Here is a 27,635-nt window from a genome sequence, read left to right as displayed (position 1 = left end):
CTAAATTTTCTCCATTTTCACACTTTTACAACCTTGTAACATTCTGCATAATGAAGAGTTATTCACCAACTATAAATTATGTAAATCCTATGAAAACAAGTGTATAAATCCCTTGCATCAGTTTCTTGGCTGTTAACAGCATGTTGTGATCAGGTAATCAAAGCTCTCAAAACAGTTTCATACCACACATGTTCAGAATAAGGAAACTAAGGAAAGAAAAATTTCGTGGAATAAGCTTTTATTGGCCCTTTAAACCATGACGTGTATGTACAGAAGCCACTTTGCTTCAGAACTGAACATAACAATTATGCCACATGAAAAAAAGGAATGAAATTAAAAAAATAATGTTTGTCCTTCCTTGGTTTTTTTCCTTTCAAACAAACTGTCCTTTATCCACATTTAAACAGAATAAAATTAAAAACAGTCAGGCTAAGAAAAAGCCTGCCTTTCCTTCTAAACTCTTTACGATGACAACAATGCTTTAGTAACCACTTTGAAAGAAATAAAAGCAATAGTCGATATAAACCCTTTGGGACCTCCCCAGTTCTGTAGCTCGCCAACTCTCCGACTGCCTGTAGATTAGAGGGCTGGAAATTTATGAAGCTTTGATGACTTGGAGAGAGGCATTTTGTAGGACCAAGAACCACAGCTAGTTATTTCTTCTTCTGGGCCTTCTCGGCAGCCTTTGTTACCTTTCCACTGGAGACATCCTTGTGGGTGACGCTCTGGAAAAAGAAGCAGCACACATTAAGATAAGTCCCCACTGGGGCAGTTTGCACTAACCAAACAAGGCAAAATTACCAACTGTCACTAGGACTAGATGAACTGTACATAAATTTAATCTCACATGGTAATTTATGAACAAGCTCCAAATATTTTCCCATCGCTACAGTTATAGTCCTTAGGTTAAACTGAAAAATGAACGATGGCTAAGTCACTGCCTAATATTAAAAAATTTCCAGATCAGGAAGAGATGACCACTCTAGGACCATGATAAAATTTAAGTATAATTCCCAGTTTAAGAGAAACTTTCCAAAAATTCAAGACTACAAGACATTTTCATATCAGCCTTACTCATTACCACCTTTCACCCCTCCCCTACCACACAATATATTAATATAAAGTATGTGTCCAAAACTTCTACTTCAATTAAATGGTATAAATACATATTTAATTTAAGGTACATAGTTAACATTTGGCATATTCAGGCTCTAAATACCTTTACAAATACAAGTCTCAAATGTTACAGGATATACAAATCTACGAAAAATTGTATGACTTAAAACTCAAATTTAACTAATAAACTTCAAGGTATCATATCTTGCAAAAAAACTTCAGTCTAATATATTGCTCCAACTGAAAAACTTTGCTCAGGGCATTTATAAGTATGTATTCCCAAAAGTAGCTGAATCAACTTTGCTCTAATTTCCTAAGGATAGAAATTCATTTTGTGTGTAAGCCATTTCTTCAATGTTCGTTACTACCATTTATTTAAGGTACCCACATGTTCCACGATGCTGATTTACATTACTTTCTATTAATTTCGGCAACCACTGCCACCATTTATTACTGCGTGTCTCATTCCCATAGTATGAATACCATTTACTGTTATGGATTGAATTGCAGTACTAGTATATTACTCCATTTAGAAAGCTGCAAGTTGCCTAGGCAAGTTAACCGAATTTGCAAAAAAATTCCGATGACCACACAAAAGACACCTTAGTAATAAATTCAAACTACAAATGTTCAAAGCAAGAAAATATGAACAAATTAAACCTGATGTAATTTGTAAAAATTACAACTAGAAAATATTAATAGGCTAATTGCACCAGCTATTCATATACATGCAATGTGTGCAACTTTATAACAATTATCAAATTTAAAAATTCAACCTGGTTAATACATCTAGAATGTTGCAATGCTTACCTTGATGACACCCACAGCAACAGTCTGTCTCATGTCACGCACTGCAAATCTTCCCAGTGGGGGGAACTCCTGGAAAGACTCCACACACATGGGCTTACTGGGTATCAATGTAATTATGGCTGCATCTCCGGATTTAATAGATTTCGGTGCTTCTTCCACAGTCTTACCTGAAATCAATAGTGATATATATAAACACAATTCAGTCATGTACTACAATTGCACTCTTCTTTGCAGTGAAAAAAGAATGCTGATGGCACTCAAAACTAAGCTTTCATTACAGTATTATATTGCTTACGACAATGAAATGTCACTAATGTTATTTTATTTAAATCTCTACATTCTGCAATTTTAACTATTAGTGATTCATTAAAAATCAAGAATTCACACTAGTCAAATCAAAAACTTGAGTGTTTCATGCTGACTTCTGGATTGTAATGATTCCATTGTAAGTTATTGGAGTTGTTACAAACAAGTGTCAGCGATTACTCGAAAAGGTTACCTTTCCAAATCAAGTCCATCCCTTGAAATTTTAAAAGTTTAGAACTAAGCATTAACACAGAAATAGTGGAATAACAATTTCCCACACTATACATGCAACCTTAGCTGCATTTAAGGTTTCCTAAATTCTTCCCAGTTTACATAAAATTGACCAAGATTAGGTTCTCATTTAAAAATTGAAAATCAAGACTACAATCTTAGTCCACGCCAATAACCAAATTATCTATAAAAATTTCATTTCTGATTCAAAATAACCACCTTCAGATTCAAAATAACCACCTTCAGATAGTATTGAGGCCAGGACCCATTGATTACAAGGTAAAATGCACTAACGTAAATTACTAACCTGTACGACGGTCACACTTCTCCTTGATTTCTGCAAACTTGCAAGCAATGTGAGCAGTATGACAGTCCAGCACTGGAGTGTACCCATTGGCAATCTGGCCAGGGTGGTTCAGCACAATCACCTACAAAAGGAATTTAGATTCAGTGGATATAACAACTACCGAATTCTCATGTATTAATAATGGCAATAACAGGAAACATTCACAGAACAAATCATTGTAAAATTATTGCATTTCATAATTTTTGTGAATGGTTATCAAGCTTAAATATTTTCTCTCCAAGTAATATACTTCATATTAGTCTTAACATTACTGTATAGAATTAATTTATTCAGCTGTACAACAGAATTTCTCACCTGAGCAGTGAAGTCAGCAGCACCCTTTGGTGGGTTGTTCTTACTGTCTCCACACACGAAACCTCTTCGCAGTTCCTTGACCGAAACATTCTTCACGTTGAAACCAACATTGTCTCCTGGGACAGCCTCAGTCAGAGCTTCATGGTGCATCTCCACAGATTTTACTTCAGTAGTCAGGTTCACTGGAGCGAAAGTCACCACAGTGCCAGGCTTCAGGATACCAGTTTCCACTCTACCAACAGGCACTGTTCCAATACCACCAATCTTGTAAACATCCTGTGGAGATAAAATATGGTAAAATACAAACTTCCTAAAAGTGAATGTCTAAAGCACAAACTACAGGGTGGCCAAAATATATCCACCTCCTTATTCAGCAAAATTATCAGTCAAGTGCCACCCTACATTGCAACATTGATCTTATTTTCATACTACTCGCGTACATACGCTCAAAAATTCAGGCTTCAAGGAAGAAAACAATTTGCACTCTAAGGGCTGGCTGACAATCAGCAGCAATTTAAAAGCACTGAGTTGGAAGATTGGGATACTCTTGATATTTAGAAGCAATAAGCATCCTTGCACCAATTTACATACAATAAGTTCAAAATTTTACTATCAATTTTTTGTATTTTACTAAACATTTTATGCTTTTTCATGTATTTAAATATTCAACCAGAAATTGGACTAACTGCAATTGTAGGTAAACTTAAAAACATTTCATTACCAACCAGAGAAATCACAAATCATTACCACAAAAACTTACTACCACATGTCTACATTTGAGACTTCACACAAATTCATTATTTAGCACTACAAAAAAGGGAGTTTCAGAAGTATTCACCAACCAATATAAGAACAAGATCCTGCCAATATAGTAAAAAAATCATTCTATTAATGTTAATGATAGATAAAACTAAAAAACTAAAAATAATTCAAGTGCCAACATTAAATTATTTTCATTGTTCATATGGGCTAAGCCAGGAATCAAACTAAGCTATGAAATTTGATCTTCATTGAATCTATCAATACAAGATTGGATTAAAATAATTCTTGTCCTTTAGTGACCTTCCTAAAAGGTAACTGATAACAGCTTGCAATTTTAAAATTCGGATAGCAAGAGTGCACAAATTTAAGACTTATTAATCTCATTTAACGATACAGAAAGGACATTCATATTAAACTTTTTTTATTGGAAATTTTGATAGGCAAACTTCTAATATTTAAAGAACCGTACCAATGAAAATATCCAGGCACCATTGTTTTTCTACACCTGGTTACACCACAGTACACAATACAGATCTTTATACAAGGGCCAAACTAAGTTTAGTACTACACAATCCAAAGGACTGAAATACTTCAAGTCCTTACAATATTTTAGTGCAATAAGGCCATGACTAACAGTTCAAGGATTAAGGGAAACCAATAGAAAGACACCCTGAACCAACCTGAAGAGGAAGTCTCAAAGGCTTGTCGGTTGGGCGAGAAGGTGGAAGAATAGCATCCAGAGCTTCAATGAGGCACCTGCCCTCAGCACCTCCTTCCTTGCGCTCAACCTTCCACCCCTTGAACCACGGCATCTTGTCTGAGGCCTCCAGCATGTTGTCTCCATGCCATCCGGAGATTGGCACAAAAGCCACAGCAGCAGGATTGTAGCCGATCTTTTTGATGTAGTTTCCTACTTCCTTCTTGATTTCCTCATATCTGGCCTGAAAGTAGAAAAAGGAATGTTATTAGAGGATTCTTTATGCATCGCTCAACTGGAGAGGGGGAGGGGCTCAAAGATCATAAGACAAAACCCATGATACTGATGCAAAGGGAAAAGCAAGTGGTACTGTAGTCATTTATTTTTACTTCAGGATTTTACTGTTAAGAAAAGTCCTTCACCTCATTCCAGTGTCTCTTGCACAATACAAGTCTCCGCATCTTAAAATACAGTTTCATGTACATCATAAGATCGATTATATTTTTCATAGCGACAAACCCAATAAAATAAAGCAATTGTGGCCAGCAAGGGAACCACAAAAAGTATATTAAATGGAGGAAAAATAAATGTACCACAATTAACTATTTAATCCACTGCACAGTTGGGTTAAAATTTACGAAACAAAGGGATTAGAAAAACCTCAAAAATAAAGAAAAATGCAATGAAGACTGCAGAGTACAGGAAAATGGCCTATAAGCAAAAAAAACATTGAAAAATTCCATTTATTTAAGAACAAAGTTTTCCGATTCTAACTTATGGGAATCAGGTTTAGCATTGTTTTGCGAGCCCTATTTATAACCTATCCTTAATAGACTTCTTTCACAATTACAGTATTAGATTAAATCTGAATTACAACCATGAAGTGAAAATTTCATAAAACTCCAAAAAAATTCAAAGGGACACACTTCCCCTAATTGAGCTACAGTGAAAGTGATTGCAGATTCAGAATCTGCATGTCAAGACCCTTCAATAGAGTATATGGAAGGGGGGTCAACCATATTCTCTATTGAAGTGCAGATTCTGAATCTGCAATCTCTCACTACCTCAATTAGGGGCAGAACTTCTGATTTGGGGTTTTACGAAATTTTTTGCAAAAATTTAAAATCGCCATATCTCCATTCCTAATTGAGTTAGGAGGATGGTTGATAGCTCGGACTGAATGAAGTCCTCTTTCAGATTCTACAATACAAAATTAGTCATTTAAAATTTCAGTTGCCCAACTGCACGGGGCAGGGAATAAAGCGTGATACCATTAAATAGCTTTTCACTTAACACTTATTTTTTAGTTTTCAGGTTCGATGTGTATTTCTCACGATGTGGCCATTTCGGGACTTTTGGACCACCCAGTAGAAACAAAACTCAAGTACAAGTGGAACCAAAATTACAACACTTACTGTACAATTGTATGTTCATAACAAGTCCATAAAATCTGAAATGGGTCCTATTGCAAAACTTACCTCGCTGTAGGGTGGTTCAGTGGAATCCATCTTGTTCACTCCCACAATCAGCTGCTTCACACCAAGGGTGAAAGCTAGAAGAGCATGCTCACGAGTCTGTCCATTCTTAGAAATACCAGCTTCAAATTCACCAGTACCAGCAGCAACAATCAACACTGCACAGTCAGCCTGAAACAACATTACAATAAATACACCGAAACAAATATCCATGACATTTATAATTTATATTAAATGAATATGAAAACCAAAGTTCTCAATTGTACCAGATTAATCAAGATGGTTGACAAGTGGAATTTCTCCACTACAATGTATAGCATGTTACATTACTTAACACTAACATAGGTATCATTGAATTAGTTTGATAATTATTTGCCACAGTTAACTCAATTCGTTTGATAATTATTTGCCAACATTAACTTAATACCAACCCTACATTTCTAAATCACAAAATGAATAAGCATAACAATTCTCTTCACATCAAACACTTCAATATAAATGTATGCTAAAGGCCAGCCGGCCTTTGATGCGATTGCAAGCAGTGGCAATAGAGATTAAGTGGATTTCAAGCAGTATTCAAACTCAATACAAACCTATAAAATATGAGCCAGAACTTGCCTGAGATGTTCCTGTAATCATGTTCTTGATAAAATCACGATGTCCAGGAGCATCAATGATCGTAATGTAATACTTGTTGGTTTCAAACTTCCACAGGGCAATATCAATAGTGATACCACGTTCACGTTCAGCCTTAAGTTTGTCCAGCACCCAAGCATACTTGAAGGAACCCTTGCCCATCTGAAATACAAATCAACAAATTAAATAACTACACTTTCTTCACTTAGGTGCTGCATCAGTTTATTCCAAATAAATTATTTTCCATTCATGCACAATGAGTAAATTCAATTTCAGTGGACTATTACTTTTGTTTTCCATATGGTCTCAAGTACTACTCTTCATAAAGTTTGGAAAATAAAGGAGAAATAACTCCCATCAATTTGATATTAAAAGATATCAAAAAAAAAACCTACAATTAATTATTAACTAACTTACCTCCTGAGCTTCCTTCTCAAACTTTTCAATGGTTCTCTTGTCAATACCACCACATTTGTAAATCAAATGACCAGTCGTGGTTGACTTGCCAGAGTCTACGTGTCCAATGACTACAATGTTGATATGAACCTTTTCCTTTCCCATTTTGGTTTAGTGATTTACAGACTTTGCCTTTAGGAGCTGAAATTGAAAAAACATTTCAAATATGAAGTGCACTAACAGTTACATAGGTTCATGTATTTAAGTTACCTACTGCACAAGAATGTCAATGAATACATTACATTATCCATTCCAAAAAAAAAAATCAAATCACACCTCTTTAGCACAAATGAAAACATCCCCACTCACATTTAGGATACCTGAATGTTCAGACTTGCTTGTTCATTAAGACAACCCACCTTTGAGCAGGTGTAAATGCAATTTCAAAAAATGCACCAGCCTGGTGTGTGTGTGTGAAGTGCAAATCAGTCTATGTGGCACTAGAATCCAGGGTGAACACTCATGCGAGTATTTCTATTATAATACTTTCTTTGCTACAAACAATAACTGATGGAAGTAATATAGCTATAAGTGTATAACGAAGGTTCAAACCAAAGAGTATATATAACACAGCCCAGCATGTTTCCTACAATAACATTTTGGAGGTTCCCAAGTGACATTTTGGGGAGTGTTCCCCTTGACCACCCCCCCCAACTGAGGGTATTTTTTGAAAAATTGCTTTTGACAAACCATATCCCAGAGTGCATGTACTCTATACTCCATTGTGACAACTGTTTCAAACAATGTACAGATTGCACCACATCATTGCACACAACAAATACTAAGCAAAACCAAAGGGTAAGATAATAAATCAACTCAAGGTATCATTTAGGCTAACCACTGACCCAATTACGGCAGATGATAGGATCTTGTTTTAACAGATTCTCCGGGCATGGTCAAACCAAACTAGTTTTGGTACAAATAGTCTATTGCACAAGATAGAAACCTTCCCACTGGATAGAATGGAAACATTTACAATTTTCTTAATTATTTGATCTTAGCTGGCTCTCCAAAGGGTGGAGTGATGGTAAACTTAGGACTTGTGCTCAACAAGAGTATCTCACAAAAAATATATCAGGCTATTGTTCTACATGTGTAGAACAGACACCACATTTGAATCAAAATTGTTAAATACATTTTATGCAGCAAGAACAATCTGGACTGGTTCAATTTTACTACGAACCAATGTCCATCCACCAGGTTATCAAACCAAGGACCCTACATGTGGCACTAGAATCCATACTAGTACCAGCAAGGGTATACTGGCTTAAAAACACTGCATGCTTACGGGCAATTTCAATACAATAATGCAGCAATGAAAAATTGAAAATGCATTATTTTTTTCTAGAAATTGATATGACCATTGTAATTACAGACAGGATTTGTTCTTTTAAAATTAGTGGCTTATTAATAATTCATATTAGTTTCGTGGTCTATTAATATTGCTGTGAATGATAATAGTAATATAAGGTTTGTAGTGATATACTAATTAAGATAGTAGTTATTAATTGCTTCAAATTTGTTATTTGAATAATCACTATCGATTTTTGTAGAAATCCTAATAGTGGTGGAAGGCCAACTAGTGAGTATTGAAATAAAAAGGGTTTTTTATATATTGGCGAGGATTCTGGTAGGAGTTTAAAGACTAATGGATTCCATGAAACCACCCTCCCCAGCCTTAAGTATACCAGCTGGAAGGTCCATTCGCAACACTAATAGTGCCGAGATGCACATGTTCTCGCACTGCATCTAAAGCGGTCTCGAAGAAATCATCCCTTTGTTAGACTTTGCAGCAGCTTTTTTAAAACTCTTGCAAACAAGGCACAAACAAAATGAAGTGTGAAAATTGAAAATACAAAGATCAATACATGATCCCATGGAGGGGAGCAATTTTCAAACATACGGCAGATGAATGAATAATCACTTCGCTGTAGAGACGGGACATTCCCGAACACTTTCTGAATAACATCCAATAGTGCAATACAAGAGACATTGCGAAATATTGCATCACTTCATTCAAGTCCATGCGGCAATAAAAAAAAAAGGGGAACATTTTTGGTTATACCCATTTTTGAAAACTAGTCTGCTACAAACCAACTTCCCAAAAATTCTCAATACACCACAGGCTGACCACAACCCTGCCAAATGCATACTGAACTTCTTGCCAACAAAGCGGCATGCGCGATGGAAATCACGAGGTTACCTCAGCAATGTTTTCTCCTGTACACAGACCTTCCCTTACCAGAAAATTGTAGAATGTATATAAAAACTAATGAACAGCCCATTCTAGTACAGAACCAAGGATTACAAATTACAATATTTTACCATACGCGTGACCTGCCCAGTTCTCCTGTTCACTGCCACGTAGACCAATCCAACACGAAATGGTTCGACTTCTTTCGTACAAGACAAATTGTCTGCAAATTAGTGGTTTACAATATGAAAAATAGAAATCTAAAATCTCTACGAACACACATCACTGAACGTGTTGAGACAAATTCGATTTTCCCAACTGTAATGGCCGCTCTACAAGATATGGCGAACGATGGTCAGTTACATGGAAAACATTAAAATTATTTTCCTTACTTTCCTTACAATTCAAAACAAGAAACAAAAACAAAGCTCACCTTCAAGTTAAATAGTAATCACAATACTACCTCTTTATTTTACTTTCTACCCTTCCTTATGCAGAAATAAGATACAATTGACCATGCGGTCCAGCAGCCGGTGACAAGATATTGCAAGTTCTATCAAAATTTTCTGGTATAATAAGATCTAAAAAAATATATACTCGATCACACATGATTCTCATTATATATTGGAGTTAGAAATACAATACCTTAAAACCGATGGTTCAAAACAAATCGGATATCCACTGGATTTCCAGAACCACACAACAAGTTCTACTCACCTCACGATGCCACGGCAGAAAGAGAACGTCAACGCCAAATGACATGCGTCCTACGGGGTTTACTAGAGGGGTCTTGGAATTGCGGACCGGAACTCTGTAGAGTGATCTTCACCCCCCGAGGAAAAAATCAACAATCTTTACACTTCTCGTAAAATTGGAGATTTCTACCTTACAGTATTAGAAGTATATATTAAATTAATTTTCATATGTGTTATTGTGTTGAAAATGAAATTACATGAATGATGTATTTTTATTATTTTATTTACTCCCAAATCTTTGAGGTGGGGAAATGCTTCAAAGGTAACAGCCATGTGAATGTAACGAAAGAACGATGGATGTAATTTGTGGGCGGAGTAATTATATCGCCTCTACTATGTTAAAGATTTTCAATTTTGGAGGTTTCGTGCCTATTCAGGTAATTTTTTATGCATCAAAAGAAAACTAAATATAGGTGATGTGAGTTTCAGGATACGTCGTCAGTGTTTAATTCCAGTAAAATCACTTGCTTTCAAATAGTAAAAAGGTCGTCTGCTGTGAATGGTAAATAATAAAAGTTAGTTAAATTTTTGTTGCTGAAATCACTATGTTAAAATCATCTGTTAACATTACTCACAAGCTTTGTACTGTCAAACCTTTTTACGCTCGTGGCTTTTCTTGAAGAGGAAAGACCGACGTGTTTTCAGTCCGAACTTTTCAATCTCTTGCCTCGAATCCACAGCTCCCGTGTTCGAATACGGGAGCTGTGGATCATGGACATGGATCTATCATTGTCCCTTCATTCATTTCATAGGTAATCATTGATCATCATCGTCGGGATTAAGCCAACAAGTAGGAAAAATAATGGCGAAAGTAAATCATAAAATGTAAACAAGTTTACAACTCTATGACCTACGTTATCAACAAGCAACAATGTGATTTATGTTTTATTTAATTTATTGGTACCCATTTATTTCCTAAAAAGTCCTATTCGAAAGAAAGTCCTGATTTTCAAAACTTAGGATACGGGACCTTTAGTATGAATTGAGTATTCAGCACTGTGTAATGAGCCTCTGCCAGGAATCGAATTTGGACCACATGACTGTTAATAATAAATATTGACCTCAGAACAGATATTTGTGGCATAGAATCATCGTAAGGAGTAAATTGTGTGTGGGCCTGTATGGGTAAGACTCTACTTTACGTCCTTTTCGTAAGGAATACGTGTCATATATCGTTGAAAAGCTTATTGTATAAGGAATTCAGTAATTATGCGATATCACCCGAACACCTCTCACTCGTTTATTTTGTTAATTTTAGCATTGATACTTACCTATTCTGTCCCGGGTTCGATCCCCGGCCGGTTCAAATCCGGGAACTTTTCTAACGTTGGAAGCGGCCCCGGCGCCCACCCAGCGTCGAACAACATGGGTACCTGGGGGAAACCCTGGGGGGTAAAGGCGGTCAGGGGCGTGGTGCTGATCACATCACCCCTACTCACGACCGGATCAAGAAAGTGTGGGGCGTTACCCCCACATCCCCTATACGCCTTCATGGCGTGGTTCTAAGCACAGGGGAACACTTTACCTTACTTACCTATTCTTCATTGCGTAAGATTCTTTAAGGTGAAGTTATGTCTTTTTCCATAAAATAGTGTCAACTTTCCATATTACGAGTCATTATTCGTCTTCCTTGTTCTGCTTGGGTAACAGACAATATGGTGTGCACTCATCATGGATAATCGCGATCGTGCTTGTGTTTTGTCGATTTGGAGTGGGTATGCAGTGTTTCAACCTTCTTCACCGAAAAATACCTACTTTCGTGTTCATTATGTCATCACAAACCATGGACGGATAGCCCCAAAAAACAATTCACGATAGCCCCACAAACCATTGACGGATAGCCCCAAAAACCATTCACAATAGCCCCACGGACCATTTCCGGCAAGGTTAGGTTAGGTAAGCATAGTTAAAAAAAAGGCACGTTTGGAAACAATAGCGAGACCGTGTGACATTCGATGCTCGCGCCATCTGCACGTACATAGAGAAAAACAATGGCATAATGTCGCTTTACAGAAAATGCAAGTTCCTTACATAAAAAGTGGTTATTTCTTCTTCTACAGCATTCTATGGTGAAGTTTTCAGTTTCCGCAAAAGAAAATACCTTCAAGAACTTCGACAATTCTACAGAAACTGATTTCAGTAAGTAGTTTCGGTAAGAATTTACAATATAGAGAAAGTCTCCAATTTCGTTAATTTTCGGTATACTAACTAATTTTGGCCTCCTAATCATGAATCTGTTGTAAAAAACCGGGGGTCACGTCTGGAAATTGTACAAAAATTGTTCGTTAGCGCCAAAAGCCATCCGTGGGTAGCCCCACAAACCATTGACGTTAGCCCCAAAAACCATCCATGGGTAGCCCCACAAACCATTGACGTTAGCCCCAAAAACCATCCACGGGTAGCCCCACGAACCATTCACACGAGGTTAGGTTAGGCCTGTTAGGTTAGGTTCCATTAGCACTTATTTCACCCCTAAATTCATCGAAAAAAATAGGGATCGTACTAGAATTGAACATCATAAATCATTTTCTTGTAAAACAACGGCGTGGTTGGACACAATGACAGGAGATTACATTTTTGTTCGTAAAACTACACATATACACCTATATATAAAGAAAATTCAATCGGCTTTTTTCAAATTTTCAGACATGACCCCCGGTTTTTTTCAACAGATTCGTGATTAGGAGGTCAAAATTAGTTAGTATACTGAAAATTAACAAAATTGGAGACTTTCTTTATATTGTAAATTCGCTCCGTAGTTTCTCCTGTACATTTGAAGAAATCCATTCGGGCGATATCGCATATTTACCAGCAATTCAACAACGTAAATCCCAAAGTGAGGAAAAATTACCTGGAGGAGGAAATCGATAAAAACCGATGTTGTCTGGATATGCGTAATTGAACGTCCTGAGGAAATTTTTTGGATGATGATGAAGCACATATTTAGGTGTGAAATGAGCTATAACCTAACCTCGTAGGCATACCTCGTCCCCGTGAATGGTTCGTGGGGCTACCCGTGCATGGTTTTTGGAGCTAAGGTGAATGGTTTGTGGGGCTATCGTGAACAGAAAGTGTAAAAAGAAAAAGGTACTTACCTGAAGCAAGCACGGTTTTGAACGCACTAAATTATTTCTGGGGATAAACTTATTTTACACTATCTACAAGTTTTTGGAACCTGTTCTTTTTCATGCACCATACACACGCACAACGCACCGAGAATGCAAAGAAACAATCAGAACGCAAACGAGCAAAGCACACACATTCACTATGCAGACACAAGGATGAGCCTGCATTGTAGTTAACTCCCATTGGTTACCACCAAAAGCCAATAAGGATGTAAAGTAGAGTCTAGCCCCTGTATGTACTTAGCTGCAGTTAAGTAAATTGTATCTAAATTTCCAAAAATTCACAATTACAATGAATACAAAGTGTTCATTTGTGGGAATGAAATTGCATTCTTGTATAGGTTTTGTCATTTATCCAAGAAATCTGATATCATTATGTCCGATATACGAATGAAGATTGAATATCGGGAATCCAATCTCCATACGTAATTACAGAGGAATGATTTATATTTTACAAAGTGTATTTACTCCTATAGGCACACAGCACTAGTTACACTTTACAAGATTCCATACCATTGACCATGGCAGGGAAACTTGTCCTGGTTGGCATATTCCATTTTGTGTTAAAATTAATCCACAGCTGAAATTTAATGTTCTGTAGGTACTAGCTATTACTTTTACTACTCAAACCCTTCCCAGAGGAGATATGTTTTCGGGTTTCGACAGATTTTGTCATTATGCCAATGTACAAGCCAACAAGTAATTACCGTTTGAAACACTAGTGAGTGCAGTTTCCATCCAAGTATTATATTCGCAGTTTACATTTAAATAATTGGCTAACAGTCCCAAGTGTTGATGGATTCTCTTGTTTGAAATTACTAAAGACAAATTTGAGAACTAACATCTCTAAAAAAAAACTCACTTCACTTTCAGCACTATCAATTGAAAGTGATGTAGCACCAAAAATAAACTTCTTTGGGTAAATGTCTGTTATATCGGAGACACATTTCTATTGGATATTTTCAGTTTCAAATGGTTCGTACTTGCCAATTGTGCCCCACTTGTGTATTGCAGAACATAGTTGAAGGTGCCGTTATGCTTGTTACTTTTTCACATTACGAGTAATTCATTTCGGTCCTTTCTTCCATTGTGGAACATACAATATGGTGCGCACAGCTGTGGATCATCGCACGTCATGCTTATGTTTTGTCGATTTGGAGTGGGTATGCAGTGTTTCAACCTTCTTAGTCAAAAAATACCTACACTTTTGTGTTCATTTTGTCATCACAAACCATTGACGGATAGCCCCACGGACCATTTCCGGCAAAGTTAGGTTAGGTAAGCATAGTTAAAAAAAAATTCTCATAAAAAAAAAGACACGTTCGGAAACACTGGCGAGACCGCGTGACTTTCGACGCTCGTGCCAGCTGCAGATACATAATGGAAACAATGGCATAATGTGGTCGCTTTGCACAAAATGCAAGTTCATTATATCAAGAGTGCTTATTTCTTGATGGGCAGCATTCTGCGGTGAGAAAATACCTCCATGAACTTTCAAAATGTTACAGAAACTCATTTCCGTAAGTAGTTTCTTCTGTAAAAATGAAGAAATGTGTCTCCGATATAACAGATATTTACCCTTCTATGACAGGACTTGGCTGTGCAAAACACGAGATGTAATTTTTTCATCAATGGTAACTTTTATGGTAGACAGTGTTTTTATTATTGTATACGTATGTTCTCCAAAAGAATTTCCCTCTGTCATACCATACCATCTGAACTCTTCATACTTTCATAATACCATTGTGTTAAGATTTTTAAGTGTCATACACCAATACATTTATGTACTTTCTCAAGTTAGGTTCACTTTATGCATAGATAGGCTAATCGAGACTGAACTTACAGCTTGATGTGTGATTCGAACCACCATGCACCTCACTGCGTATCAAACCTGGGACTCCTTAATTACAATTACACGACATTACCACAGTGCCACCATGGAGGCCCACATTGATAAACACATATGGATATGCACATACACAGGATGTTGCTGTGAATCACTGACAAATTTTCACAGCATGTAGATGGTATCAAGGTGAACAAGTTTTCTTGACATTTTGTTCATTGAGGTTTCATTTCAATTTAATTAAATGAGCCAAAAAAAAAAACACATGTTTATCCTGTATGCTTGCAGCCATGCATCACATTCATGGTTGCCACTATCATTTTATATGTCAGAAAACGACAAAGTATTCAGTGTTCTACAGACAGACAAGAAAGGATTACTTTACACATAAATGACTTTACAAGTCATTAATGAAATAAATATCTATTACTTCTTCGATCTCAGCCAAACGCCTCTCACTCATTTATTTCGTCATTTTTAACATTCGTACTTACCTATTCTGCATTGCGAAAGATTGTTTAAGGTGGGATTTTGCTTTTGTCATGAAAATAATTTCAATTTTTCACATTAAGAGTAATTATTGTTCCTCCTTTTTTTGCTTGCGTAACACACAATATGGCGGGCACAGCTTGAGTAGCGTTGTGGATCATCAGTGGGTATGCAGTGTTTCCAATCTTCTTAACCGAGAAATACCTACTTTCGTGTTACTGATTTTGTATTTTTTCCGTTAGGTTAGGTTACATTAGGTTAACATAGTTAAAAAAAGGGTTCCATGCTCGGGTTACGTTAGGTTATGTTAGTTACATTAACATAGGTTAGAGTTAAAAAAAAGGGTTCGTGCTGAAATTGAGAGATATTTTTCTTAAAAAATACATGAGTTCCCGGTGAAATAGATTCCACGATGAAAGAAAATACCTCCACGAACTTTCAAAATGCTACAGAAACTCATTTCCGTAAGTAGTTTCTTCTGTAAAAATGAGGAAATGTGTTTGGCCGAGATCGAACTGTTACCAAATATCAGTGACGTGCACTGAGTAGCAGCTAGTCTAGCAGAGATAGATCAATCAATATCACATTTCGAATTATATTCAAATCATAATATTTATTGTCTTGTAAAAGCCACAGTTCATATGCAACACTTTCTTTTCCAAGCGCTTCTCGTCCATCGGTGTGATCCGCGGGCAAAGCTGGCTGGATACCCTAACTCGCTCTTCTTCCGCCTGACCAGTTTCCAGGTAGAAACGTCCACCCGAAGGAAAAATGAAGATTTTTATCTCTACCTCCCTTGTCTCCTCGCCCCCCCCCCCCCCCCCCGCTGCAATGGTTGAAAGCCCAGGCTTTCAAGTCCCCTAGTCTATCTCCTATAGGACAGATAGGGGATTGGTTTCTCATAGATTTTTTTTTGTAAATCCTCTAAAGAACTCAGGGCAAAATTTTCTGCAGTACTTATGTTCTCTGTATTTACACAACCTTTTACACGTTGTACAATATGTATGTATAATATGGGATGTAGTTTTATTATTTATGAAATGGGAACGTGTTATGTGCAGACAATAATATTATGCTTTATTTTTTATTTTTTCAAGTATGGAATATATAATGATTAAATTACAAATATGTGCTCGGGATCTCTCTCGCTTCTGTTTTAGTAGTGTTTTATTTAAATATACTACTCTTGGAGTCTAACAGTCATAAATACGGATGTATTTATTTGTGTATACTGTTGTTGGTTTGGTTTATTTTATTTCACTTTTCTGCCACATTTGGTTATCGGGAAAATCAGGATGAGTGATGATATGATGAAATTGATGAAGGGACCTTATATGAACAATCCAGGCCAGGATTCGAACCCGTGATGAGTGCGCATTCTTGTCCTATGTGTTGTACTCTACAGTGAATATTGAAATAATTTGGAATGAAAAATGTATCTCAGAACTCAAAAAGCCAAATGAATATTATTGAAGGAACTACAAAAAAGTGTGTTTTGTTACCTGTTTTGTTTCTGTGCATAAAATGTACTTAAAACACCAAATCAACCAACCGTGGGGGAGTGGTTATCACAGCGTGCTACGATACCAGGAGTTCAGAGTTTGAACCCCTACCTGGGCATGGTGTTCTTTGTGTTTGTCCCTTCATTAATTTTATTGTATCATCTTCGCAATTAACCAAATGTGACAAAAAAGCGACGCTAAGTAACAAAAATGAGATCAAATCATTGATTGATTGTTTCATTTGGTTTATTTTACTTCGCTTTCCCGCCACTTTTGGCTAATCGCAAAGATGATTCAATAAAATTGATGAAGGGACGCACACAAAGAAAACCCATGGCGTGTACCTTTTTTTAGTTCTCGTTCATCATTTTGCAATCTTTTCCTGTTATTGACATTCTTCTTTTTAGGAATAGGGGTGTGATCCACACCAACCCCACCCCCTTGAGCACGCCACTGACTGCTACACCAAGTGTCGACGTCACCGCATGTCACTGCCAAATATCTAATACAATAAGTAGGGCTCGGAAGTTGATGACCTACAGAATGATCTTAAAATTCTTTAAGAATGACCTAAAAGAACTTCCCTCTGGAAATGAAACTAATCTGATAAAACTCTTTGTTTGGTAGTTTAAACTACTGAAGCAAAGGGATAAAAGCAATTAATTGCTAATGCCTCCCCCCCCCCCTCCAAGGTTACATAAAATATGCTGCAAGGTTTTTCTGTATGAGTCATTCATCTTCTTTCAGAGTGTATCTACCAGAATACAGTAGTCGGCCAGCATCTGTAAATATGGTTATGATTTGTGTTCATCAGATTATATTTGTTAAGAAATATTGTCACTAATTTTACTTTAAAACCACAGATTAAATCGATAATAGAGGCCACCAAGGGAACCTCAAATTAGGCTTCACACAAAATAACTTACTACAATTAATTATTTAATGCATTGCCAAACATTTCAGTTAAAATAATATTGTACTTTTCCACTGACCATATTTTTATTAGTGCCGAACTTGCTAAAATGACCATGTCAGTATTAAATGTATAAGTTATGCTAGCATGTGCATTTTAAAATTCACAAGGGAGAAGAAGAAAGCCTAAAAAAGCAAAAAATACTTAAAAATGAAAATTATGTTTCCTGGTTCTAACTAAAGGGAAACAGACTGATATTTAGTTTAGCATTGTTTTCAAGGCTCAGAAAAAAAGATGACTTGTCATCAGCTTCCGATCCCTAACGATAAGTAACAATGCATGAATTGAGCGAAAGGGTTAATTTCAGAGTTGTCATCCTGTTGGCTTCTCTGCCATCATGCGCCCATTTGCATACAGTTCTGACATCTTTAGTATGTATCCTGGCAGGAAAAATATGTCAATGGGAACAATGAATCCATAGTGCATGACTACATACACACAGGATAAAATATTATGTTTTTCAAGGACTGGTAGTGTCAAAACAAAGTCTGAACTAGCAAAAGGTTACGAAGAAAAGTTGTTTGTCCACTACACACTTCTAACCTTAATTTGTTGTTCATGAAAAATCCTATTGAGTTGAACTCCATGCTTCATTTGTCTTTCTTTATAAAGGTGCAACAAGTTCGTACAAAATATGCAGATTGGCGAATGGTGAAAGATGTGAAAAGACGGAAAGCTGTGAAAGAGTATGCAATGGAAAGACTGAGAGTGAATTCTATTCGTAAAAATGACATACTTCCAGCAGAAATTAGGGTAAGTAACCCCTTTTTCATATTAGCATATTTTCTCTCATTCTTATTGTATATCATGTATACACCCCCTTTGTGACAGTGAGGATGAATGCTGAAAGTGAAAGTGATGTAGTCACAAACAGAAAGGAACACCCTCTTTGAGCTCTGGACCTCTGATGGTATAATTGATGGTTGTGCTCATTCTATATTCATATTAATAATTTCTATTTACACCCTGCATTCACTTCATGATGTTATTAAACATAATTAAATCAAGAAAACTTTGGTGAGTAGGCCGTATTCCACACAAGGGATTGTTTAAAGAATACTGCTTGAAAAAAAAAATTGATGGCAGAGTAACTAAAGAAAAGTTGAGACAAAGAATGACAATGATGAGATTGACCTGATAGAAATTGGCGTGAATTGTCATGATTGAATTGATCTTTCCCAGGATAGGGACAATTGGGAAATTTATATGTTTACACAGTAAACAGGTAAAGGAATGGAATAGAGTTGGTTAGAGTAATAGGATGGATCGCTGTAGTATCTACCCTTGCTAGGAGACCTAAGCAGGACACAATGTAAAATAAAATCTTTGAAGTATGGTGTTGCATTACATTTTCAAGTTTTCACCTCAATGCTGGGACTGTTTTCAGTATGGAATTTGAAATTGACTACTGTTGTGAATGAAATTTAATATCTCCGAAACTAATACTATAATTATAAATCATGCCTCATTTTGTCCATTTGCAGAATAAGTGTTTTCAAGAAATACTCTTTTTTTAACGAAAAAAAAATTATGGAGCCTTGTAGACAATGTTAGAAGTTTTTCTAAATTTTCTTTTTAGACCTACAAAAGTTCATTCTTCATGGTAGTGACCATAATACAGTCACTGTACGTTTACATGTTATTAGGCACAACTGTGCTTTGCCACCACTGAGTGATATGTCACTTGAACCCTGTTGCCAATCCAATAGTGTCATCTGGTCCTTCACAGATGAAAGCTCTGGCATGATGCCAACATGGCTAGGATTTTCATGAGGTGTTTCTCCTAGATTCATTGATTGATGATTGAATGAGCATTTCTTGGATGCTTCGACACGTATGACTATCTTACACCCTTCTAAGTATACAAGGAAAAATCCCCTAATCTTGAGATTAAAACATGGTTGTAAAGAGCCCCTTGCGAAATGTTAAAAGTGCAAGGTTGTAAAGGGACCTGCGCAAGAAACACAACACATTAAAGAATTTAAGTAAAGTCTAAAAATGCCCTCAGAAACAGTGTAAAAGGCCTGCTCAAAAAGCCAAAAACATATGCTAAAACAGGAGTGCCCACAGTGCTTCTTGGGAATTTTTGGGGGGGACAAAATTTCATAATTTACCTACCAATTCTACATATCTTCACACGAAAATGAAAATGGGGAATCATTTCGTTTCATTGACTTCTTATTGATTCTTAGTTATGGTTATTAGACGTTCAGCATTTACTTCATGATTTAACAACTTCCACAATACAAGAACACTATTTCCAGTAGCAAACGTGAAAGTGAGCCGTGCTTTTCCTTTCTTTAGTCTTTTAATTTCAAATGCAATGAAAGGTTCCGAATGTTATATGCCTTTCAATTGTTGGCATCTCGGCCAGTGGTAAACATGCCTGGTATTTTCTTTCAGTTTTAATGTTGGATGATTTCAGGCACGATTAGTTTAGCTTGTATGCGTTCATGCGCTACTACTGACTGGATAATTGTAAAATTATGTCAGTTTTAAAATTAAATTTTAAAAAAATGAAATCAAATTGTCCACATTCAAACAAAAACCAATAACTGCGTGTGTATGCAAACTATATTCGTGTTTGTATTGGGGGCGGGGGGCTATGATGAACGTGTTTGGGGGTGTTGCATCCACGGCCTTGGGGGCTACACACTACTGTACCGTCATCTGCAGCTATGGTTTAAATACAACAAAGGCATTCTACCCTATAAAGTTCATGCACTTCTTCCACCCCCTGCTCCGTCATATGACCAGGGCAATGATCAGCCTAAAATTATAGCATCAACCAAGTTGTAAATATTTGAAAATTATTAGTTTACAATTATTGGTGGTGGTATACTTATGGGTAATGTCAACAGGTGGCAAGAATTGTTCTTAGCAGACTATGAATGTTTCAAATAATTATACCTTCTACAGTAGGTAAGCACGGAATGGGTGGCATAAACAGTTGTCACTACTGCGTGCATTTATGTCCGAAGAAGATGTTTGTGATTCATTTTAGTATAAGGCAATGCATGATTATTATGGAACATTATATCAGGATGATGTCTGGTATGAAATGTCAATATATGCACCACCAAGGATATTCCAGGTCATAACAATCCAATGATTACCATTTATAGAAGTGATGTCCAAACATTTTTCTGTGCAGGACCAGTAACTAACTACTTGGTCTCATATTGACACGAAAGTTAATGCCTCAAAATAATTGTAGCGGCTTTTTGTATACTAAGTGGGCCACATAAATAGCCATGGAAGACTAGGAGTCGGCTGCAGGTCATAGTCTGGATGGCCCTATCTTTTGGCATGCTAAAAACTTGGTCATTTATCGAAATCCATCTGCCCCCACAAAATGTAGAGGCAGGGAAGGTGTGCTGGAAATTGGGCTACAGTTTATTGAAGGTACTCTGGATGCATATGCACGCAGTTCGTATCCCTACTCTCTCTCTTTCTATGTTAGTTATTTTTCATTGCTTTCCTCCTCCTTGAATTAGTTACAATAGGGATGCAAGAAGAACCGATGAATGATACATTCATGTCTTACCCAGGATTTGAACCTGGGAATTCTAGCTTTGCAGCACATTACACTGATTACTCTGTATTCCTACTGGAAGAAGTGGGTGTGCATTTTAGTTCCAGCAAGACAGTACAGCTTGCCACTTTGTTAGAACCACTATAGTTATGCTTTGAGAGTTGTTTTTTTTTTTTTTTTTGCAAACTAAATCATTTCTAAATTATTGTGGGGTTATCTTAAGAACACAATGTGCCAGTGGCATTTCCTGAACTTATGGCGTTGGCAAAGATGGAAAGTGTTAACCCCCTCCTCTCTCTTTTCTGTGAACAAGTTTCAGATTTTCTCCAACCAATATACTTGTAAATTCAGAAATATTTAGAGAAGAATTGAATTACCTAAACATTAAATCATTTTGAATTCCTGCTGAGGTACCTCAAAAAAGTGACAGTCAATAAATGTTATTTTGGGGAAGCAAATCTGACACTTGAAATAACAGGGTGGCTACTCACTGGGAATTCCGGGAATTATGCGTGAATTCTACTTGAATTTTTCTCCGTAGACGTGAAAAGTTACAACTTTTATTAATCCAATTCCTATTCACATTTTATGCAAATAAAAATTATTTTCGTAAAATTTTCTTGCTCGCAATTCCTTCTTTTCTTCGTCTTAATCACGTTTATAACCATAGCTAGGGGCAGTGGGAGTCTGCCTTGGGCACCGAACTATCTCAATGGAAAGAAGTTGTAAAATTGATTGATTGATTTGTGGTTTTAAGTCCACTTTACACACAGAAAGGCTAATCGGGACTGGACCTACAGTTTAAAGTGGGATCCTATCCAGTGTGCCATGTGCCTCCACCAGGTATTAAACCTGTGACCCCTTTATCACAAGGCGACGATGTTACCACTACACCATCGGGGAGGCACAAAAGTTATAATTATTTGCCCCCTATTAAATCAATATTGATTTCAGTTCCAATCCCGGCATGGATGTTTGTGAGTGTCCATTCATCAACTTCACAATATCACTCATCCCCATCTTCGCAAATTAGCCAAACGTGCCCCAAGAAGCTAAGTAGAATAAAACAAATCAATAATAATAACATTATTATTAACACTATTATTATTTGTACGTTTATCCTGGCACTTTCTCCCTGCCTGCCCAGACAAAAATTCGTTGTTGCATGTCTGATTGTAAATAAGAAACTCAGCACCTTAAATTAAATATTTTAATTATATTACGTATACCGTTTAATTGAATCAGAATTTTTGGATGTTGGAATCACATAGACCCTTTATATTATGAAGATATTTGTGTGGGGATGTTGAGAGACATTAATATGTAAGGTTGAAATAGAGAAAACATCTGCTTGAATTATTGGAAAGTTCGCCTTTAAAACCGGGAATTATACTCTTAATTTTGGTCCTAGGTGACTGCCCTGAATAAGGAATTCCATATAATTGTCCTTATTTATGCATTTTCCTCATTGTCTTGGAATGGCAGTTCTTGTTTTGCTGAACCCCTTCAATATTTAGCTGTTTTTTTCTTTTTCCCTTGTGTATCTAAAGGAACATTAGTTCTTGTTGGAGTGGCAATAGCTCTGTTCAATTTAAAGAAACTGGAAAGATTTACTTCAGACTCACTTTTTTTTCACTGTCAAATCTGCATACCCTTGATAATTCCACACACTGTTTTTTTTTTTTTTTTAAATGTAGAATAATAATGATGTCCAATAGTAAAAAAAATATTCACTACCTCAGACTAGCAAAGCCAGTCTGAAATTTCATGGAATTCTTGTCATAGATGTGTGTCAATTTTTTTTCCGGCTCCACCCTTACTTTCAATACATTCAAGAAAGTGAGATTAGAAAAGGAAAGCAACTCTTTACATATTTTTTTCAATACTCTTTGCTATACATTTTAAAATAATTGTAACACATGTTTAATTGCCATAAATTCCAAACGGAAGAATGCCGAATGCAAGGTGAAAATTGAGACACGCCATTGAAAATGAATACAGTGCCTTGACTCACTTAGCACAGTAGTTCTCAACCTTTTTCAGTCCAGGACCCACCTTGAAGGATATTACACTTCGTAAGCATAGGTGCTGACAGAATTACTTGTAGTGGTGTGCTCCCAGTTTATAATCATATTTTTGCTACCATCCAACACTTTAAGAATCCCTCTTTTAAGCTTGCTTAGACAAATTACACATACTTCATTCTAGAAAAGTAAATATGTAATTTAAAATACTAATTCACTCTAGTCTAACATCTAACTAAACACGCATGCTGAAATTGAAAACATTTTTTGAAATCCCGAACTAATGTGACGGTTGGGGCTGCCTTTTCCGAATAAGCTGGAGTATGTTGGTTTCAATGGTGGTTAACTTAGTCGTAAATCTCTGTGCATGTTAAGTCTCAGAAGCAGAAGCTGCTTATGTTCACTGCCCATTTCATCTTACAGCACAGAAAAAGTCTTGAATGCAACGGACGAGCTTTTATAAAGTTTACGATTTTAAACCCAAGGTTGAAAACAGTTTTGAAACCATTCAGCATAATTTAGCAGCCAATGCATCCCGGTGAATAATAGAAATGTAAGTTTAGACTACGTACAACACAGGTTGAAATAAAATGCTTAAAACAACATATTTTAGTAATTTAAATATAATATGTTTTTAAGACACATCAAATACATTTTCGAACCTGACTTTGCGACCCACCAAATGCCCCCTTAGGATCCATAGGTTGAGAAATGATGGCGTAGCACATTGGTGGCAGGCATGGGACACATGGATGGTCATTGTCTAATGAAGCAGTGAAAATGTTGGATTCCCATGCCTCCAAATTGCTTGCCTTATCACTATGCTGTGTTAGTACGTATAATGCTGGTCACTCGAAACACTTGTCACAGTCTATTTATAAAAAGAAGACAATTTTGTTTGTACGTTAACACGTGGCTTACACAGAGATAATACCACTGCAGTGTACAGAAGTAACCACGACAAAATAGAGAAACTGAAAATCAGAGAATGGCTTATTATTATTATTATTATTGTACATAGTAGGCTACAAAATCACTTTTGAGGTGTGCAAACATCTTTTCGTCCATTTTCTTCACATATGCTGCCAAAGGGGCGAAGTTACTGCCCTGTTTGCAGCAAGGCACTTTTTATGAAGAAAAGATTTTTCATGTTTTTTGAAAGTTTACAACTTGAATTAGACCAGTAGACCCTTTCACGTCTTTTGAATTTCCGTCTGATATGGCGGGAAATGAAGCACATGCTTCACATCTTGCAACACCAACACTGGGATCAAATTTAAGCCACTTTAGTCGTAGGTTAGATCAACATTTATTTAAAAAAATCGCCAATATAACAGCAAAACATCATAGTCGCCAGGCTGAAATTTTCAGTCACCATGGTGACCTGGATTTTTCGAACCCCGCACATAACATAATTTTCACAATAGTTGATATGAATGTTGCTACTCAACATTTTTTAACATTTACAAACAAATAGTTTACATTTTTAGATTTTCAGGATTGGTTGTTTGAATTGGTGTTGTAAGTCCACTTTATGCACAGTAAGGCTAATTGGGACTTGGCCAACAGTTTAAAGTGTGATCCAAACCACTGTGCCATATGCCTTCACCAGGTATCAAACCTGGGACTAGATTTTCAGGAGTATGGGGTTTTATAGAGCCTCTGATGTTATGTTCAGTGGCGTAGCAACATATCATGAGGCCCTGTGCGAGATTAGAATGCGAAGCCCCCATCCATTCTCTAAATTTGAAATCTCAATGTGAATCAATAGAAAATCTTCAAGGGGATATCTTCATATTTAAATGTTAATAATAATTATAATAAATTACTGGCGAGAATGTTATTTAATAATATGCGACAGAGACATTTATACTTGGCAGAGGAAAATTCTTGTAACACACTGCTGGAATTTTCTTAACTAAAGTAGTAGTAATAGTAGCTATGTTTTTAAAGATGTTCTTCAGTCACTAAGACATAACTGAACTATCCTTAAATATGCTAAAAAAAAATTTAAAATATCACAAATGCAAACTATGAATCATTAAAAATGCGTGCATTATTTTTAAAGAGTTTTTCTTTTTGCTTCCTCATTTCAAAATTTGTAAATATCACAAACCATGGCATAAGAAGAAAATATCGAAGGACATACGAGTCATTCCATATGAAATCAACACAGCCCACAACCTGACCATCTCCGATTTTCATGAAATTGGGGGAGTTGAAACTATGAATGGAACTTAGTAACTATGAAAATTTTTAGTTTCGTGCGTCTTGTAATTGTTAAATTATTCAAGGTCAAAGTTAGCAGAAATTGCCCTTTTTGAGCCCGCTTAGCTATACTAAATCTGATGTACATACGCCCCTATTTTGCCTAGGAAGCTCAAATAAAGCTTATTGTACACGGAATTGAACAAGCTTTCCAGTGATATATAACAAGCCTACCTTTGGATAAAAATATAATTTTGTCACGTGACCTTGACTTTTGACCTTGAATATCTCAAAACATGTCATCACCAAAAGTCGTGAAAAAAATATATTTGGTCCCTCATTCCATACTATAAAACATATCAAAAAATCATTCTGGGACTGCAATGGGATCAGAAGATACAAAATAATATGTGTAACTATGTGACTGATAAAAGCCCCTACAAAGTGTAAAGGAGTTATCCTGTATATAATTGGTTATGAAAGAATTAGGTTAGGCAAAGGGAGATCTCTAGCCGTGTGTGTCAAGCGCAGGTCCGGCATATTGTTGACCGCCATATTGAATTCAACGCAAAAATTTCAAAGGAAAAGGGGTGATGTGATACATCAAATCAGGCTAGAATTTCACGAGAAATGAAGTGACGAAGGTTTATCCAACATATATTTAACCAGCAAAAAGTTATTACTGCATTCTTGTAACCATTTTCTCCTTTTCGAGATGTTAAAAACAAAGCATTGGAATGCTCCTAACAACATGTTAGGAACTCATCGAGATCATGCTGACATCTTGGGAGAGAAAGAAAGTATACGCACCATTGCATATGATTTTAATCAGCGACATTCACCAAATAGTTGAATTGTGAAGAATATTGGAAAAGTATCTCAAACAATTACGTGAAACTTCCTTTGGAATGAAAAATTCTTCAGTGCGAGGCTAATTTTTATGTTCACGGTAAAGTTAATAAAAATAATATGCAATACATGTGATTTGCCCAGCCGAATGGTTGTTGCTGGTAAGCTAATGATGTGGCATAGTGTATGGAGAACTGGAATGGTTGGTCCATATTCAACAACGCAACCTTAAATGGCGATCGCTTCTTGGATTTGTTAAGTAAACAGGTTTTTCATACATGCTTACGGGATATGGCACTTTTCCAGAGTTTTGATACAGGACAGAGTGTGATCACACTATGTGGATATTGTGGCAATTTCTTCATGATAAAGTTCTAGGTAGATTGATGGGCAGACAGGGGTCTATTAAAAGGCCTGCACATTCCACAAATCTAACATCTTAGGAGGACGTTTACCTTCAGAAACATTTGAAGAGAATGGTGCATGCACTAAAAGTCCATGATATTGACCATCTGAGAGAAGGCATAGTTGCTGCTTGCGATGTTGTTGCACCTGCTACATTGCCAAAAGTTCTATGTGAGTGTGAGAGACGTCAACGAGTGTGCTCACAGGAACATTGACAACATTATAATGTGCATATATTGTAAGTGAAAGATATGCGTATAACCTTTTTGCTGGCTACAGATACGTTGGAAATACCTTCGTCACTTCATTTCTCGTGAAATTCTAGCCTGATTTGATATATCACATCACCCCTTTTCCTTTGAAATGTTTGCGTTGAATTCAGTATGGCGGTCAACAATATGCCGGATTTGCGCTTGACACACACGGCTAGAGATCTCCCTTTGCCTAACCTAATTCTTTCATAACCAATTATATACAGGATAACTCCTTTACACTTTGTAGGGGGTGTTAAGGGACATTTGACTCGTCATAGTTCATATAAAGGGGCTTTTATCAGTCACATAGTTACACATATTATTTT

The 27,635-nt window shown here is 36.5% G+C and overlaps 2 protein-coding genes across 3 annotated transcripts in view; one reads left to right on the top strand and one right to left on the bottom strand.

Moving 5' to 3' along the window:
* Positions 1-221: 221 nt before the first annotated feature.
* Positions 222-10,143, bottom strand: LOC145993889 (elongation factor 1-alpha). Of its 2 annotated transcripts, none has more exons than XM_083129778.1 (9): positions 10,062-10,143; positions 7,112-7,291; positions 6,677-6,856; positions 6,062-6,229; positions 4,567-4,827; positions 3,125-3,400; positions 2,771-2,891; positions 1,927-2,093; positions 222-725 (listed from the first exon to the last, which is right to left on the bottom strand). In XM_083129778.1, exons 2-9 carry the CDS (start codon positions 7,253-7,255, stop codon positions 654-656), a joined length of 1,389 nt encoding a protein of 462 aa, XP_082985904.1. In that variant the 5' UTR covers positions 7,256-7,291; positions 10,062-10,143; the 3' UTR covers positions 222-653. The 2 variants fall into 2 exon arrangements, with proteins under 2 accessions (XP_082985904.1, XP_082985903.1); XM_083129777.1 differs by having other exon boundaries at positions 9,990-10,087.
* A 212-nt stretch (positions 10,144-10,355) lies between these two features.
* Positions 10,356-27,635, top strand: part of mRpS14 (mitochondrial ribosomal protein S14) — a 71,084-nt gene continuing 53,804 nt past the window's right edge. Inside the window, exons 1-2 of the mRNA XM_083129779.1 lie at positions 10,356-10,476; positions 18,647-18,787. Of these exons, the coding sequence (XP_082985905.1) occupies positions 10,393-10,476; positions 18,647-18,787 (225 nt within the window). The 5' untranslated portion in view covers positions 10,356-10,392. The remainder of the gene's footprint in view (positions 10,477-18,646; positions 18,788-27,635) is intronic.

The sequence above is a fragment of the Lepisma saccharinum genome, chromosome 10, assembly GCF_977018435.1.
Source record: "Lepisma saccharinum chromosome 10, izLepSacc3.1, whole genome shotgun sequence".
NCBI classification, from domain to species: Eukaryota; Metazoa; Arthropoda; class Insecta; order Zygentoma; family Lepismatidae; genus Lepisma; species Lepisma saccharinum.
This window is presented reverse-complemented; position numbering and strand designations above follow the sequence as displayed.

What these genes read in the sequence shown, in the direction of transcription:
- LOC145993889 (XM_083129778.1), bottom strand. Translation starts at nt 7,255, where the DNA reads ATGGGAAAGGAAAAGGTTCATATCAACATTGTAGTCATTGGACACGTA. An exon ending in TGATTACAGGAACATCTCAG is followed by an intron (nt 6,230 to 6,676) that starts GCAAGTTCTGGC and finishes ATGTTGTTTCAG; the next exon opens with GCTGACTGTGCAGTGTTGAT. An exon ending in CTGAACCACCCTACAGCGAG is followed by an intron (nt 4,828 to 6,061) that starts GTAAGTTTTGCA and finishes TTCTACTTTCAG; the next exon opens with GCCAGATATGAGGAAATCAA.